The 16,948-nt window shown below is 42.6% G+C and overlaps 2 protein-coding genes across 4 annotated transcripts in view; both read left to right on the top strand.

Annotated features, from left to right (window-relative positions):
- The window catches only part of LOC118734996 (MAGUK p55 subfamily member 6), a gene marked incomplete at its 3' end in the record, with an annotated part of 403,145 nt that overhangs the window by 97,527 nt on the left and 288,670 nt on the right, over window positions 1–16,948 (top strand).
- On the top strand, window positions 10,327–11,593 carry LOC118734997. Its single transcript, XM_036464597.1, has 4 exons — window positions 10,327–10,486; window positions 10,552–10,650; window positions 10,709–10,877; window positions 10,953–11,593. Exons 1-4 carry the CDS (start codon window positions 10,463–10,465, stop codon window positions 11,477–11,479), a joined length of 819 nt encoding a protein of 272 aa, XP_036320490.1. The 5' UTR covers window positions 10,327–10,462; the 3' UTR covers window positions 11,480–11,593.

The raw sequence follows: 16,948 nt of genomic DNA on the forward strand, positions 1-16,948 counted from the left end.
TGGTCCACTGTATGTAAATTCAAGATAATTTAAAAATAAACTTCATTTGAAGTCCACGCGAAGTATAAAATTATTCGTGTCGCTCGTAAAAGAAGGCTAAGGTCCGCGATCGCGAACAATATTTCATAACGAGTTCGATTAAAGTTGAGTTTATTGGTACATAACCATAAACTTCGGTTAGCAAAAAACAGAGAACGTGTCTTTATCAGCCGCAGCTACGTAACGCAGCAGCGTACACATCCCCGGATCAACATAGAAGTAATCTTTTTGGCCAGCACAACTGCATCGAAAACTGCGTGAGAGAACAATTCTGAGAGAGAGTGGTGAAATTGCTATTGAACTGTTCCAAAATGACATCGGACACCGAGAAGGAGGAAGTTGCGGCCAGCAAAAAGGAGAGTCCAAAACTAGTGGAGCTGAAATCGTTACGTGCGTCAACAAAGGGCAACATAACACGAATTAAGAACCTGATAGCGAAGAAAGGTTCTTCCTTGCCCGAAGAGGAATTGGAGTGCAGGCTTGGTATTTTGGAGACGTACTAATACTAAGCGTTCAGGCCAGCATCGATAAGATTTGTCCAGAAGCGGAGAGGGCGTCCAATGCTACCTTCGTAGGTGACGTAGAGGAATTATATGTCAGTGCTAAGTCAAACATTATGTCACTGATTCCCAAGCAACGTCCTGCTCAAGGGGAGGCAAGTTTTTCGCAGACTGCATCGTTTTCTGCACCCGCGTCAAAGCTACGCCGTGAAATTAAAATTGCTAAGTTTGATGGGAAATACGCTGAATTCCCCAAATTTATCGCTTTATTTACAAAAATGGCTGATCAAGACCAAACCTTGGATAACTGCGAGAGGTTTTTGATACTCAAAGATAGTTTGGGTCCAAGACCACTTTCTGCAATAGCGGAGTTCGACGAAACGGATGCAAACTACCCGAAGGCATTGGATCGTTTAAAGTTGATTTTCGATAAAAAAGCGCTTATGTTTCAGGAACACATTGCAGCGCTTTTTGAAATGCAAAAGGCCACCAAAGGGTCAGCTGGGCATTTACGCAAAATAATTGATACCACTAACGCGCGTTTGAGTGCAATGCTGTCGCTGGGCAACTACCAAGACGTTACTAATGCACTCATAATATACCTGGTGATGGATAAACTGGATGCTGAGTCCCAAACAAAATGGGAGGAATCTGTTGATTATACACAGCTGTCCTCATGGGAAAATTGTTCAGAAATACTATCAAGGCGATGTCAAACGTTAGAAGCACGGGAAACAAAGATTTCTCATACCGATTTGAAGCAGACTATAAAGGATGTCCATCGGGACTCCCAGCCAAAGACATTCTTCGGTAAGCGTAATACGTCAACGGCACTGGCTATTGAGCATACATCTTGCAGCATTTGTCACAAAGGTGGTCATGAGGTAGTGACTTGTCCGAGATTCACGCGAATGAGCTCTCAAGAGCGCTACTCTGCGGCACGTGCCGCCAAGCTATGTCTGGTATGTTTGAGAAAGGGTCATTGGCTAAAGCAATGTAGCGCTGCGAAATGCACAACATGCAATCATTCACACCACATATTGCTTCATAGGCAAGACGTAGGACCCGTCTCGAATGAAGTCAGCGCGTTGGAGAATAAGGAGAGCAGCTCATCAACTAAAAAAGTAGCACTATATACGAGTTCCAGTACCGCAGTTGTGCAAGAAGGTTTCTTGGAAACTGCAGTTATACTGGTGAAAGATACGGGTGGAAGTTATCATCCGGTGCGTGCCATTTTAGATTCAGCGTCGCAAATTAACCTTATGTGCGACTATTTGGCGCAGATGTTAAGGCTGCCAAAGGCGACATGCCTGCTTGAACTTAATGGCGTTAGTAGAGTACGAACGAGCATAACAAAAAAGGCTCATACAGTGATAAAGTCACGCGTCAACAACTACGAAGTAGCATTGCAATTTTATATATTGCCAAAGATAACATCAAGAAAACCTGATCAATATGTCAACGTCTCCACCTGGAATATTCCCAAGAATGTTGAGCTTGCGGATCCACGCTTTAATACTCCGGCACGGGTTGCTAGGTGCAGAAATATTTCTGGAGTTGCTGTGCGTAGGTCAAATAAAGCTGTTGAACGGTGTACCTCGATTGCAAAAAACGGTATTTGGCTGGGTAGTGTCCGGTAGCACACAGATAGTCGAAGGTGATCGCGTGAGGGCTCAAAGCCTGGTAAGCGACGTAGTCGTAACGGAACAGCAAGACGAAAAACTTAACAGCTTGGTGGAGCGATTCTGGGAGATGGAGCAACTATCGACGAAGTCTACGTTCTTAACTGACGAGGAAGCAGAGTGTGAGCGCATATTTCGCGAGAGCGTGCGCAGAGATGACAGCGGAAAATTCGTCGTAAAAATACCATTTAAGAACAACGTTGATAAACCTGGAGATTCGTTTTACACAGCTGAGCGGCGGTTTCTGGCATTGGAAAGGCGGCTTAATAAAGATTCAGACACCAAAAAAGCATATGCTGACTTTATTGAGGAGTATATAAAACTCGGGCATATGGCAAAGGTAGCGGCAGCAGACCTTGAGCAGCTGAAGTATTTTTCGCCTCATCAACATGTGTTACGCCCGGAGTCCACGAGTACAAAACTTCGAGTAGTTTTTGATTGTAGTTGCAAAACTAGTAGCGGGTTGTCGCTCAATGACGTAATGATGAAAGGGCCAGTTGTACAAGATGATTTGTTGTCGATAGTGCTGCGATTTCGGTGCTTCATATTTGCGCTTACAGCTGACGTAACAAAAATGTACAGACAAGCATGGGTTACTGCCGAAGACTGCAACTATCAAGCGATTTTGTGGAGAAACTCCAGCGATGAAAGGCTTGCAGCATATCGACTGCTGACGATAACTTATGGGACAACGGCAGCGCCTTTTCTAGCAACTCGTTGCCTGCAGCAGTTGGGCGAAGATGGTAAGAAGCACTTTCCATTGGGATCGAAGAAAATACTATCTGATTTTTACATGGATGACTTCATCAGCGGAGCTGATACAGAAGCAGAATTAATGCAAGTCTATCGTGAGGTATCAGCACTAACAAATTCAGCGCATTTCACACTACGCAAATGGCATTCAAACAATGCTCGTTTTATGCTGCAGCTAGACGAAGGTGAAAAGGAGAAGCCAATACGAGTTAACGATGTCGAAATCATTAAAACTCTTGGCATTGTTTGGGAACCAGGAGCGGACCACTTCAGGTATGTCTGGCAAGAGCAACCGTCCACAAAAAACGTAAACAAAAGGGTAGTGCTAGCAGAATTGTCAAGTTTATTCGATCCCCTGGGTCTCCTGAATCCGGTCATAGTAAAGGCGAAAATCTTCATGCAAGACTTGTGGATAAAAAAATTGGCATGGGATGCATCACTGCCAATGCACCTGCATAACCAATGGGTCGAGTTTCGAGAGAGGCTCAGTGCGATTCGAGAGGTAAAAGTGCCGCGCTATATTCTAAGCGCGAAAAAGCATGTACGAGTAGAGATGCACGGGTTCGCTGATGCATCACAGCGGGCTTACGGCTGCTGCATCTACGTGCGATCGATCGACGAAGATAATGGTGTAACCGTGCAATTATGGAGCGCCAAATCGAGGGTTGCACCCCTAAAAACAAAATCACTTCCGCGGCTGGAGCTTATGGCAGCTCATCTGTTAGCTACATTAGTAGTGAAGACGCAGCAGAATTTTCGAATTCAACCAGATGCTCTGTATCTATGGAGCGACTCCGAAATTGTGCTGGAGTGGCTGAGGGCTCATCCATCAACCTGGACAACTTTCGTCGCTAACAGGGTAGCCTTGATACAAGAAGCAACTAAATCAGCAATTTGGAGAAATGTTCCTTCTCGGCAAAATCCAGCTGACGTTATATCCAGAGGTGCGTATGTTGATGAGCTACTAACATCTTTTTCGTTTGCAGGGCCAGCTTTCTTAATGAAACCATGCGACCAATGGCCTGCCAACAAGTTGTGTAGCGTACCCGAGGAAGACGTAGAAGAACGCCGTAAGCAGACGACGACGCTGGCGGCCGAAGTAAAGAAAAATTCGTTTATCGAGTGGCTTGAAGGGAGAAGTGATTACGTCCGAACACAAAAACGAGTGGCGCATTTTCTTTGTATTTTTCGGCGAATAAAGGGTCGTCACGACAAACTTCCGCCTCTCACAACAACAATGCTGGATGAAGCGTTGATTCGCATAGCGTTCTGCCTACAAAAACACTACTTTAACAACGAGTACAATGCACTCAAGCGCGACGGTGTGGTGCCGTCAACGAGTAAGGTGAAGTGCTTGAGCGTTTTTATTGAGAGCTGCTATGGAGTGGATATACTGCGTGTGGGTGGTCGCTTGAAAAACGCAAAGTTGCCGTACGATGAAAAGCATCCGATTTTGCTACCTGGAGAGAGTAACTTCGTTCGCAGTTACATACGCTATGTGCACGAAAAGCATATGCACATAGGAACGCAAGCCTTGATGGCGATAATGCGACAACGATTTTGGATTGTAAATGCTCGAAAGGTGGTGCGCTCTGTAACCACTAGATGCTTGCAGTGCTTTCGCTGCCGACCGAGGCTTCAGCAGCAGATCATGGGTAATTTGCCGACTGAGAGAGTTAGTATGGCGCGACCGTTTACAACTGCTGGTGTGGACTTTTGTGGTTCGATTATGACGACGTACAAACAAAGAGGAATGCGCACTACTAAAAGCTATATCGCCGTCTTCGTATGTTTCGCGACGAAGGCCGTGCATATGGAGGTGGTTTCTGATCTGACGGCAAAGGCATTCATTGCAGCGCTAAAAAGATTTGTCGCTCGCAGGGGTATATGCGCACAGCTTTTCTGTGACAACGGCACAAATTTTGTTGGTGCCCGTCGTGAGCTGCAGGAGTTCAGAAAAACATTTTACGAACAACAACAACAAGGCATGATTTCGAGGTATTGTGTCGCAAATAACATCGACTTTCGCCATATACCGCCCCGCTCACCCCACTTTGGCGGCCTCTGGGAGGCGGCGGTGAAATCCGCTAAATACCATCTGGTTCGCATCCTAGGCGAAGCGTTTCTAACATTTGAGGAGCTATGAAGTCGAGGCCACGTTAAACTCGCGGCCCTTGACTGCAATGTCTTCCGACCCAAGCGACGAAGCTGTTATTACGCCGGGACATTTTTTGACAGGTGGGCCGCTTGTTGGAATTTTGGAACCTATTATCGAAAGCGAGCATATCTCAAACTTAAACCGCTGGGTGCGACTAACGGCCATACATTCCCACGACAGCCGGTTCTACGTACCGGAATGACTCGGGTTTCACCCGACCAAGGGATGTTGTTTCGGCGATCTAACCCCGTTTAGGTCGGCGAAGTATCTCAGAAGTTGTCCGTCCATAGGGCAACATTCACTACGCATTCTCCTACTCAGGGCTGGCATCGAGTCAAACCCTGGGCCAGAAATATACACCTGCTGTGTATGCCGAAGACGATTACACCACAACTCCACCTCAGTCAAGTGTAATGCCTGCGAGGGGTGGAGTCACCTCAGGGTCTGCTCGGGACTACGGACACACAGACAGTGGACCACGTCTTACGTGGCCCCCTGTTGCTCAAACAGAGCAGCCTCCACGGCAAACGATAGTCCGCCCGTGCAGCCCCACACACTCACACAGCAACCACACACAGTCGCCACTCCACAACAACATAATAACACCACAGACCGTACCATAGCCACCACAGACCACATAACACACACAACTGCACCACCACCCACACGCCGCCGCCAACAACTCCTGGTTCCCCCTACAATCTGCACGGTATGTCAGACCAGAATATTCCGTAATGTGACATCAGTCAAGTGCAACACCTGCCTTGGCTGGTGCCACTTTAGGGCATGTTCAGGTCTGCGTACCACGCGAGATTGGACGGGGAATTTCGAGGGCCCGTGTTGCGCTGCTCGGTCGCAGACGTCAATTGCGACGCCCCCCACCACCACCACAGGGCGGCAACCACCTCAGCAGCACACACAGCCAACGGCGGCAAGAACATACACCTCACTCACACCCCACATCACGACACGTCTCCCGAACCACATGAAGCTCCTCCAATTCAACTGTAACGGGCTACAGAGCAAGATTGAGGAGATAACCGTCTTCATGTGTCGGCATGGTATATTAATAGCTGCGGTCCAAGAGACGAAGCTGCACAGCAATTCAACTTTGTTGAATTGCGCCGGGTACAACGTGCACCGTCGAGATCGCGAGCGAGATAATGGTGGTGGCTTAGCGTTCATCACGCACCACACCGTGCAGTATCGTCTTATCGAAGCAGACATCGACCGCAGGGATACCACCCTAGAATGTCAGGGCATCGCTATCCGGTCAGGCGATGTCGAGCTCGAAATATTTAACATTTACATACCCCCTGTCACCTGCTGCCCGGCAGGATATAACCTGATATAGGTGCGCTCCTCAGAGGTGAAAACCGTATGGTAGTAGGTGACTTTAATGCGCACCACGATCTTTGGCACTCAAGCCTGTCAAACGATCGTAGGGGAACAGACTTGGCTGAGCAGATAGACGATTCGACATTCTGCACAATGAACGACGACGCACCCACCAGGATTATGGGTAACTGCAGTAGCTCGCCAGACATCACAATAGTCAGCGCTGGTCTGATAAACAGCATAACGTGGCGACCTATGCTGACTCTAGCATCAGACCATCTACCCATAGTCATCTCGATTGATAAACCAACCGACTTTGCCTCCGCCAAACACCGGACCTATATCAACTTTTCCAAAGCTGATTGGAAAGGTTACGCGGAGTTTACTGAAAACACCTTCGCAGCGCTCCCCACACCAACCGACGTCCATCTCGGTGAACGTAAGTTCCGCAGGGCTATCACTGCTGCTGCAGCTCGCTTCATACCGGCAGGATGTATATCGGACCCACGTCCAAACTTCCCTGCCGAAGCGGCTGTTCTAGCTGATGAGCGTGATAGCCTTCGTCAGGCCGATCCCGGAGATCCCCGTATCAGGGATCTCAACGCGGAGATTCGGCAACTTGTAAACGTACATAAGCGGAAGAAGTGGGAGGAGCACCTGAAGACTTGTAATTTCACCTCTGGTGTGAGCAAGCTTTGGTCAACCGTGAGGTCATTGTCTAATCCGACGAAGCACGACGACAGAGTCGAAATTTCCTTCGGCGACCATGCTTCGTCGGACCCGGAGCGATGCGCGAGCTATTTTAGCCGGCTGTTCATACTGCATCCTCCGGTAGACAAAGCCAAGCGTCGAGTGACCAGAAGGCTGCACAAACTGCCAACAAATTGTGCCCCCCTTGCTTTCACTTGCGGTGAAGTTCAGGTGGCCATCGGGAAGGCGAAAGCCTCCAAAGCCATGGGTCCCGACGGAATATGCATGCTGATGCTGAAAAATTTGGGTCCTGCGGGGGTAGCGTACCTAACGGAGGTCCTCAACCTGTCAATGGCCACTCTCATCATCCCAGACATCTGGAAGGTGGGGAGAGTGGTCCCACTGCTCAAACCGGGGAAACCCGCCAACAAAGGAGATTCGTATCGTCCGATTACACTCCTTTCCCCGGTAGCGAAGACACTCGAGGCCTTGCTACTCCCGTACTTCACAAACCACCTGACCCCAGCGAAGCATCAGCATGGTTTCCGTAAAGTGCACAGTACAACAACAGCACTTAACGCCATAAACACTCAGATAACTCGTGGCCTTAACCGCAACCGTCCCTGTGAGAGAACGATTCTAGTAGCGTTGGACTTGTCAAAGGCGTTTGACACCGTCTGCCATTCCACGCTGCTAGAAGATATAGAGGCCTCCTCTCACCCACAGAGGCTCAAACGGTGGTCGGCAAATTATCTGAGTGGTCGACATTCGTCGGTAAAATTTAGAGACAAAACGAGTAAGCAGCGAAAAATAAAACAGGGGGTTCCTCAGGGTGGTGTCCTTTCCCCGCTACTGTTTAACTTTTATATTTCAAAGCTCCCTCAACCACCAGAGGGAGTCTCGATTGTCTCCTATGCCGACGACTGCTCAATCATGGCGACTGGGAATGGAATTGATGACCTGTGTTTGAAAGTAAACGGCTATCTCTCCGAACTTTCTCGCTTCTTCACTGCAAAGTGTCTAGCCCTCTCCCCTACGAAATCCTCCGCGACCCTGTTCACAACCTGGACGAAGGAGGTCAGGCTACCGCTGGGGATTCACGTCGATGACACACCAATTCCGACGGTGAATAACGCCAAAATACTCGGAGTAACATTCGACAGCCTGCTCTCCTTCTCTGCGCACTCAACCGCTATTGTCAATAAAGTACAGAGCCGCAACAAGGTCCTCAAGTCGCTAGCCGGCAGTACCTGGGGCAAAGACAAAGAAACGTTGCTGGCAACATACAAGGCAATAGGCCGGCCGGTTTTGAACTACGCAGCGCCAGTGTGGTCGCCAGGGACTAGTAGGACGCAGTGGACGAAGCTACAGGCGGTACAAAATACGGCACTTAGGACAGCGACGGGATGCCTCCTGATGTCGCCAGAACACCACTTGCACGGCGAGGCGCAAATGCTCCCAGTTAAGGAGCACAACATAATGCTCTGCAAGCAGTTCCTGATCGGGAGCCACAGAAGTGGCCACCCAAACAGACAGCTGCTTGCAGAGGAGCCCTCGCCTAGGCACGTCAGGAGGCATCTATATGAACTGACGGACGAAGTCCAGAGGTTCATTAAGCAACCTCTGGACCCGACAGCGTACAGACAGGCCCTGAACGGCATTCACAGGGACTCAGTCTCGAGTTATGTAGACTCTAGACCTGTGAATGCCGTTCTAGGCATACCACCCCCGGACATTGACGAGACAGAGCTTCATCTGCCTCGGGAGACACGCACTACACTCGCTCAACTTCGCTCCGGCTACTGCAGCAGTTTAAACTCCTACTTGAGTAGGCTGAATGAGGATGTGCCGAACGAATGTCCGGCATGCGGAGAGACCCCACATGACTCGAACCATCTCTTCGCATGCCCGGAAAACCCGACAACCCTAACGGCCTTGTCCCTGTGGACAGATCCCACAGAAGCTGCACGCTTCCTAGGGTTGCCGTTAGTGGAACTTGACGACAACGACTGAGATACCAACCGATCTGGGCGGGGTTGTTGTAGCCGCTACAACAACAACAACAACTAACGGCCATAAAACAACACTTTTGGAAGCGTTGGTCATCCGAATACCTGTACGAGTTCCAGCGAAAGACGAAGTGGACGGCGAACAAAGAAAACGTAGTTGAAGGCGACTTAGTTTTGGTGTCAGAAGACAATGCACCACCTAAATCATGGTTAATAGGAAGAGTAACGAGGGCCATAAAGGCTGCTGATGGGTATGTGCGCGTTGTCGACATTGAAACAAAGAATGGGTCCATCCGTCGCGCAATACAAAAGGTGGCGCCAATTCCAAAACCCGAATGAAGTTGATCTGTCAGTAGACACATCAAGGGCGCCGGCATGTTGTGTACTGGAATGCTTAATTAATATTATTACCATATGTAATCTAACTTTTGCTAAGTACTGTAGTTTTTACTTTTCTCTTCTACCTATTTTGTACAAATATGTATGTATGTAAATTTGTACAAACAACATTCGATTTAACTGGACTCGATGAAAACTACTAACGGCAGTGCTGAATTGAAAGTAAAGTAGTATATAAAAATGCAATTGAGTGCAAAGAGTTAGTTGTTACTTAGCCTTCAGACAGAATAAAACGCGTATATTAAATTCAAGCAAACTGGTGTTTTATTCAAACGCTCGAGGCGATTAGGATTCTTACGTACTTCGGGGTCGTGAAAACTATCACGTCCTAACATGCATTATATATTGTGAAATAGTCCCATACAAGTTGGTTAAAATTACAAATTTTAATAACAAATTACTTAAAAACTATGAGGTTCCGCGCTTTAAAACTTTACCATTCTAAAATTTTCCCTAAAAGATGATTTTATTTATTTAAAAAAATTGCAAAACTGTTTGAAATATTTTGTTTGACTACTTTTGAGTACAATTACAATCGGTTATTTTCTAGCGATACTTTGAGTAGCATCGAGTACCCCCTTCGATGTTCTAAAATGAGTACTGGCATCGAGTAACTGGTGGTATCGGACGAACACTATTAGGGGATTCACAAGATGTTTTAAGCGTTGTAAAATCTTAAAATCGTAAAATTTTACAAGGGTTTAAAAATTTTGTTGTTGTCTTGCATAGATAAAGATATTAAAATAATACAACTCGCGCATGTTATGTGTTCAGTACGTTATAACTGATCAGCTGATTTCTGTTTACCTCATTATGCTTGTGCTTCTTCTTCTGCGCTGCATACCAAAGGAAATTTTTGCAGTCGAAAAATAAATAACTTTAATATTTAAACAAATGCAGACCGTTAGTGAAATAAAGGTAAATTAATGCACATGCATATGTAAATACTGATGCTGAATTATTCTTACAAACTGATTTTTCAGGCAAAGACAAAGCGGGTGCGCTGCAATCCTACAAGGAAGTGGGCAGTGGCGGAAGAAAAGGCTTTGGTGGAATTCTTGTTGGCAAATAGAGATCTTGAGGTTGGTTATTTGAAAAATGAAATTCTAGACCTTTAAAACTTTCTAAATTTTGTTTTAGAGACCGACAGCTGAAATGTATTACACCAGGTTTGTTATGGAGTATAATGTTGCAGTGGAGTGGAAGGCAGTGCGCTCCAAAGTTCGCTATATGCGTTCTACCTATAACAAGGCCAAAGGATGGGAGGGCTCAACAGGTGCAGGGAGTATGGATGGAGAAACCATTAAATGTAATTCTAGTGAATTACTTATTTAAGTTCACCGAATAATACGTATTTACCTTTTTTTTACCTTTTTTCTTTCAGCTGTCCTGCTTAAGAAGTGCACCTTCTTTTATGAATTAGAAGAAATTTTTGGCCACAGACTTGTTGAATCGGCAGTCATAGAAGAAAGTTTGGAGAGTCTACTAAACAGCGATAACGCATATTCACCGGAAGCAGGTTTAGATGAAACGGCGACATCTTTAATAACTGAAAATTTACCTGAAATTATTACTGAAAACGAACCAGTTGCTTCAACGAGCCGCAAGGGCATATATTCAAGAACCGCAGTTTCCGACATTTTACAATTTCAGTCAGAACTGGTACAGCTAAAAAAGCATAAAATAGACCAGGACATGATTTTGAGGGAGAAGGAGATACAGATTAGGGAAAGGGAATTAGTGCTAAAAGAAAGGGAAATAGAACTAAAAGAAAAGCAAGAATTGATACTCAAGGATAAGGAAATGGAAATGAAATTAACAGAACTCAATAGCCAAGAAAAAATCAAAATTATGGAATTAGAAATGAAGGAAAGATTGGCGATGGAGGAATTTAAGCGTAAATATAAATAAGACCGAACAAACTTTCTGAAAAAGTGCACAAGTACAAAGTTAAAAAAAAAGAAAAGTTAATGTTATAATAACCAGATAAATAGTGGGCGTGTAGATTTTTTTTGCGATAGAATAAGCAACAGTTCCTTTTTTTAACTCTTTATTTTTTAATTAAAAAAAGAAAAAACATTTCTATGTTTTAATAGTTAAAAAAAAACCTTAAAGTACAAATACACATATGTTTTTAAAACGAAGTATTAAATTGTTGCCTCATTTTGTATAAAGTGGAGTAGGTTATTTCTAGTATTGCTTCCTGGTGGTAAATTACATTGCGATGGGTCAACTTCATGATGACCTTCATTTTCAAATTTCAAATTTATCAGCATGTTATGGAGGATGCAGCACACCATGATCCAATCGTTGCAGTTTTTCTTGTTTTGTTTAGAATGCATTCGGAATTTTAATTCTTTCAAACTACCGAATTTCTCCTTTAAAATACCGAAACAATTTTCAATTCGCACACGGTATTTTGAAAAGTATTTGTTGAACATTTCTCTTTCTTCCGGAGTATGCTCCGTGCTATTTTGCCTGAACGGTGTTATTAAGATCTGTCTGAGTGGATAGGCACTATCGCCAGCAATCCACTCAGAGCTTGACAGAAAACGTTCAGGATGCTTCGCAAGGGGACAATTTAAAAATATTTTTGCATCATGAACGCTCCCAGGATATCCTATAGTGACTTGTCTAATTCGTAATTTGTAGTCACATATAGCCTGCATTTTCACAGCATATTGGCGTTTACGTGAGAAAAAAAGTTCATGCTTCTTGATGGGGGCTTCAGCTAATCTTATTTCGGAACCATCGATGTATCCTACGCATCCTGGCATTTCTTGTTTTGTTGTGTAAATAAGTTCCAGCCTTTCTCTCTGATTTGGCCAATATATAAATTTCTTCTTTAACCTCAGTATAGCTTTGAATACACGCCTGGTAACGTTTTGAATAGTGCCCCCATCGCCTATTCCAAACAGAGAGGCAACCTTGCGTATGGATACCCCATCTCCGGAAGATCCTAGTCTATATAGCACTATTTTTAGTTGCAAATCTATAGGAATCTGTGCTACGCTACGACTTGTATGAAAGACAGGATAGTCTTTTATACAATCCAATATGTATTTGAATTCGTCTGGACGAACACGAACCATTTCGTTGAACCTATTTTCATCAAAATTTGCAAGTACGTTATGCTGCCAATCGGATGATTTTGGTATTCCAAGGTGTACACTTCTACGGCTGTTTAATAAGCATAGCATACTCAGCGAAAAAATTTCATTAAGATCATCTGCGTCTTCTTCGTCGCCTTTATAAAAGTTGTATATATGTAGTAAAAACAAACATTTTAAATAATAAACTCAACTTACTTGAGTCAAGGAATATCAGGTTTAATGCTTGATTTTTGCAAAGGGCGTCGATTATTTTATGTTTTTCACTCTGCTTTGGCATTTTGGCTGTGAAATATTTTTTATTTATTTAAAACAGCTGATTAGGAATTATTTATTACATTATAGTTATAAAGGGGTGTTCACAACTGTGATAATTTTCTAATATTTCCTTACGACTTATAACTTTAAGAGACTATTGTGAATTCCCTATATATGTAAGTAACAATTGAGGAATGAATGTGAGATTTATGTATGTAAGTAACAATTTAGGACTGAATGAGAAATTTATGTAAGTGGACTGTTTGACTTATTTTAAGTTTATATAATTCAAGATGAAATTCATGATATAACATTAAGCGTTAATTTTAGATATTTCAATGACAAAAATATTATCAGTACAATGGGAATTTATATTTACATATATACGTATATGTGTTTAGATGAAAAGCAATGATTGTATGAAATGGATGTTATACTTATGAGTGTTGTTGAACGGTAATGAAAATGGTAATTCCCACGATGTAAGAATATAGATATATAAGTGCCAAGGTCCCACGTTGTGGCAAAGAAAAAGGCGAGTAAACTTCCCACGTTGCTTGCGTGTGCTCTGGTCTCCGGTTGAAAAGGTAAGAAGAAGGATTGTAAGCCACACTGTAAAGGCGAATTCAGTGTGTCTGCTGGTAACACTGGAAGGCAAATTCATTTTTCGAACTTCCAGCTATAGCAGGGATGCTTGTAGTGTGGAAGTGAGCGCAAGTCACTTAAACACAATCTTAAACTATATATGTAAACTAGCAGATCCGGCGAACTTCGTCCCGCCCAAAATTAATTTTTTTATTGAAACATTTGGTCCAACGTTTTCGCCAGCAATTCATGTTCACGTTTGGTTTCGTGGTCGACAGAAGGCATATCCTCCATTGCCGTCTTAAGTTACCTGACTAAAGCGTAATACCGGGAAGAAGTCCTTGCGGCTCCATGGTGAATCGTCCTTGAATCTGTATAGTATAGTTGGTGGCAATTTCCAAACTGGTGCGTATCATTGGTACACTTTCTGTTTAGTCACCGTAAAGCAAGGACCGCAATGGTTCCGATGGTTGATATAATGGTGGTAATTTGACTTTGATCCCTGGAGCCTCCGAATTGACGATTTTTGGCAATAACTTCGCTCCAGCGCCCTATCATTACCAATATATATATATCTCGAATATGAGTCAACTCGGATCACAAATACGATTTTGAGTAATAACTCGACTCCAGCGGCACCTGGCGTTTCAAGTTGTGAAATTTAAACTGAACAGCGACCTACTCAAACACATAAAAAATGTCATTAAAATCGTTCCGGTCATTTAGGAGGGAACTCCTCCAGAATAAGTCTTTTACATACTGACACTCTTCGGAAATTTTCCACATTAAAAAAAAAACTATCACGCATTCGCTATACGGTGAAAATGCGCAACATCATCAGCGAAAAAGTTCTAAAAAATCAGCGGTAACTTATAGCCATTAGAAACTTGCACTTTATGATACTGAAATTGAGTGAACTACAAAACTGCATACTCAAAAGTAGGTGCCATTTGATGCAAAATGAACTATATTTCTATAAAAAATATATTATATTATGAAAAAGGAAAAAAACACTGTATTCTGGGCGTATATATTTGCAGATAGGTAAAGGTTTCAATATGTTTGGAAAGTGCCACGCCCCCTTTTCCAGTAGCCCAAAAATCTCTATACCAATTTCCAGGACACTACCATAAATACTTCCAGAGATATACGAATATATGAAAAATTACCTTAATATACCGAAAGTCTGCAGTAGGTGTCCAAAATTTCAAAAAAATTGGTACAGCCGTTCTCGAGAGCATCTCTTTTAAAAGAAAGAGCTTCTCTTTATATAATTAGTGTGGTAACACAGGGCAACACTGATTTTGATACGGCAAATGTTAAAGCTGTTTTTGATAGACTTTTTTGTTCTGATTACGAATCCATAAGTATAAAGTTTCCATCAGCTCCAGATTTTGAGAAAAACGTGGTGAAATTGTCAAAAATAGCTTTTTTTGCAATTTTTGAGAAGCTCTAGCAAGGAAACAAAAGGTGATCGAACCTTCCACTTAGGCTTGAAATAAAGCTAGAACTACAGGCTTCTATCCCTGAAAATACTATTTCTGCACCTTGCCCTTATGGTATACTCAATTACTTTTTACTGTCCAACAATAAAAAAAAAAAATGGAAAATTATGCAATTGAAAACAAAATGTGTAAAAATCAGTGTTGGTTGTTCAATTAATGACTATAGGTGACCTTTATGGTCAAGGTACAGGGATGGTATTTTCAGGGATTGAAGTCGGAAGTCAAAGCCTTAATTTAAGTGGATGGTTCTACTTATCACCTTTTGCTTGACTGCGGTAGGTACTCAAACTTCCCAAAATCAGTTTTTCCAGTCCATCAATTGACTATAAGTGACCATCCAGCAAAGGTGCAGGAATTTGCAGGGATAGTAGTCGAGATTTTTAGCTTTAGTCTAAGCCTAAGTGGAGGGTTCTATCAATCTTTGTTTCTTTGCTAAAACTTCTCAAATATTGCAAAAAACGCGATTTTTTGACACTTTGACCTCGTTTTTCTTAAAGTTTGAGGTGATGGAAACTTTATGCTTACGGATTCATAATCATCACAAAAAAATCTGTCAAAAATATTGTCAACATTTACTGCATCAATTTTTTTCCATTTTTGTTGGCCTGTGTAATAAATATTGTTAAATAGCCAATACCCGCATGTTTGCAGGGCCTTCAAACACCTTTGGAACTGTAAAACAATGACTCAATTATATTCTACGCACATCTATAATACGGGTCTCGAATTTAAAGCAAATCGGACTATAAGTAAGATTTTTTGGAATAGATCGGTATCTGGTCCACCTATCAGAAAAAATATCCTATATATTAACCCAGGAAAAAGGCTACCTACGTACCAAATTTCATCGGACCATAACTAAGATTTTTTAGAATAGATTAGTCGCTGATCCACCTATATGAAAAAAGTATCCTATGTCAAATTTTAAGCAAGTTGAGCCATAAATAAGATTTTTTCGAATAGATCGGTATCTGGTCCACGTAACGGAAAAAATGGATTCTATATGCTAATCTAGGCAAAAGGCTGCCTACTTACCAAATGCATTTTTTAGCGTAGCTCGACCCTATCGAAAAAATTAAAATTTTTTGCACTCCTTCTAAACACCTTTCCAAAAAAGTAACAACCATTCGAATCGAATGAAACATAGGAGAAAATTGTTCCCAATTGATTCATGCTCACGATGAATTCCACAATTATCCGAAATTTTCCAAGCTTCACAAAGAATTTTCCACCTTTACATCGTCAAAAATCATCAAACCATGCAAAAAAATGCACAATTTCGCCGAGAAGAATTCAAATTTTTCGTGTTCTTCCGGGTTTTCCCTAGTTGCCACTTAGAATTTTCCATTTTTCGATTCGAAAGCCATTCAAGCACACAAAATTCCATACAACAAAACTCAGTGCTTGAAGTCCCTACGCGCGGAAGAAGTGAAACTTAATAGAGGAAATGCCAGAAAGAAAGAAATGTGCGATTTACATACACATGTTGTACATATTTTCTAATATACAAAATCATATTTAACATTTTTTTAACGACCTTTCATGTATTATTTTTTATATCCAACTGCAAAATTTAATTATTATTTGTGGCTGAGAAAACATCCATATCTACAATATTAACTATTGTGGTAACTAAAGTAAGATATGAAATGTTTTATATCAATATTATTAATATTGGATTATTTGTACCATTAACCATTTCCAGTGAAAATTTTTCTTTAAAAAATTTTGCCAGTTCATCAGATTTGGCCAGTGAAAAGTTGACGTTAAAATCTCCTGCGAGAATTACAGGTCGATCATAACAGTCTACTTATCTTTATCTTCATCTTTATCATTCTTCTTCATATTCATCATTCTTCTTCTTCTTCATCTTCGTCTTCATCTTCATCTTCATCTTCATCTTCATCTTCATCTTCATCTTC

The sequence above is a fragment of the Rhagoletis pomonella genome, unplaced genomic scaffold, assembly GCF_013731165.1.
Source record: "Rhagoletis pomonella isolate Grant_MI unplaced genomic scaffold, Rhpom_1.0 Rhpom_scaffold_00003, whole genome shotgun sequence".
Lineage (NCBI taxonomy): Eukaryota > Metazoa > Arthropoda > Insecta > Diptera > Tephritidae > Rhagoletis > Rhagoletis pomonella.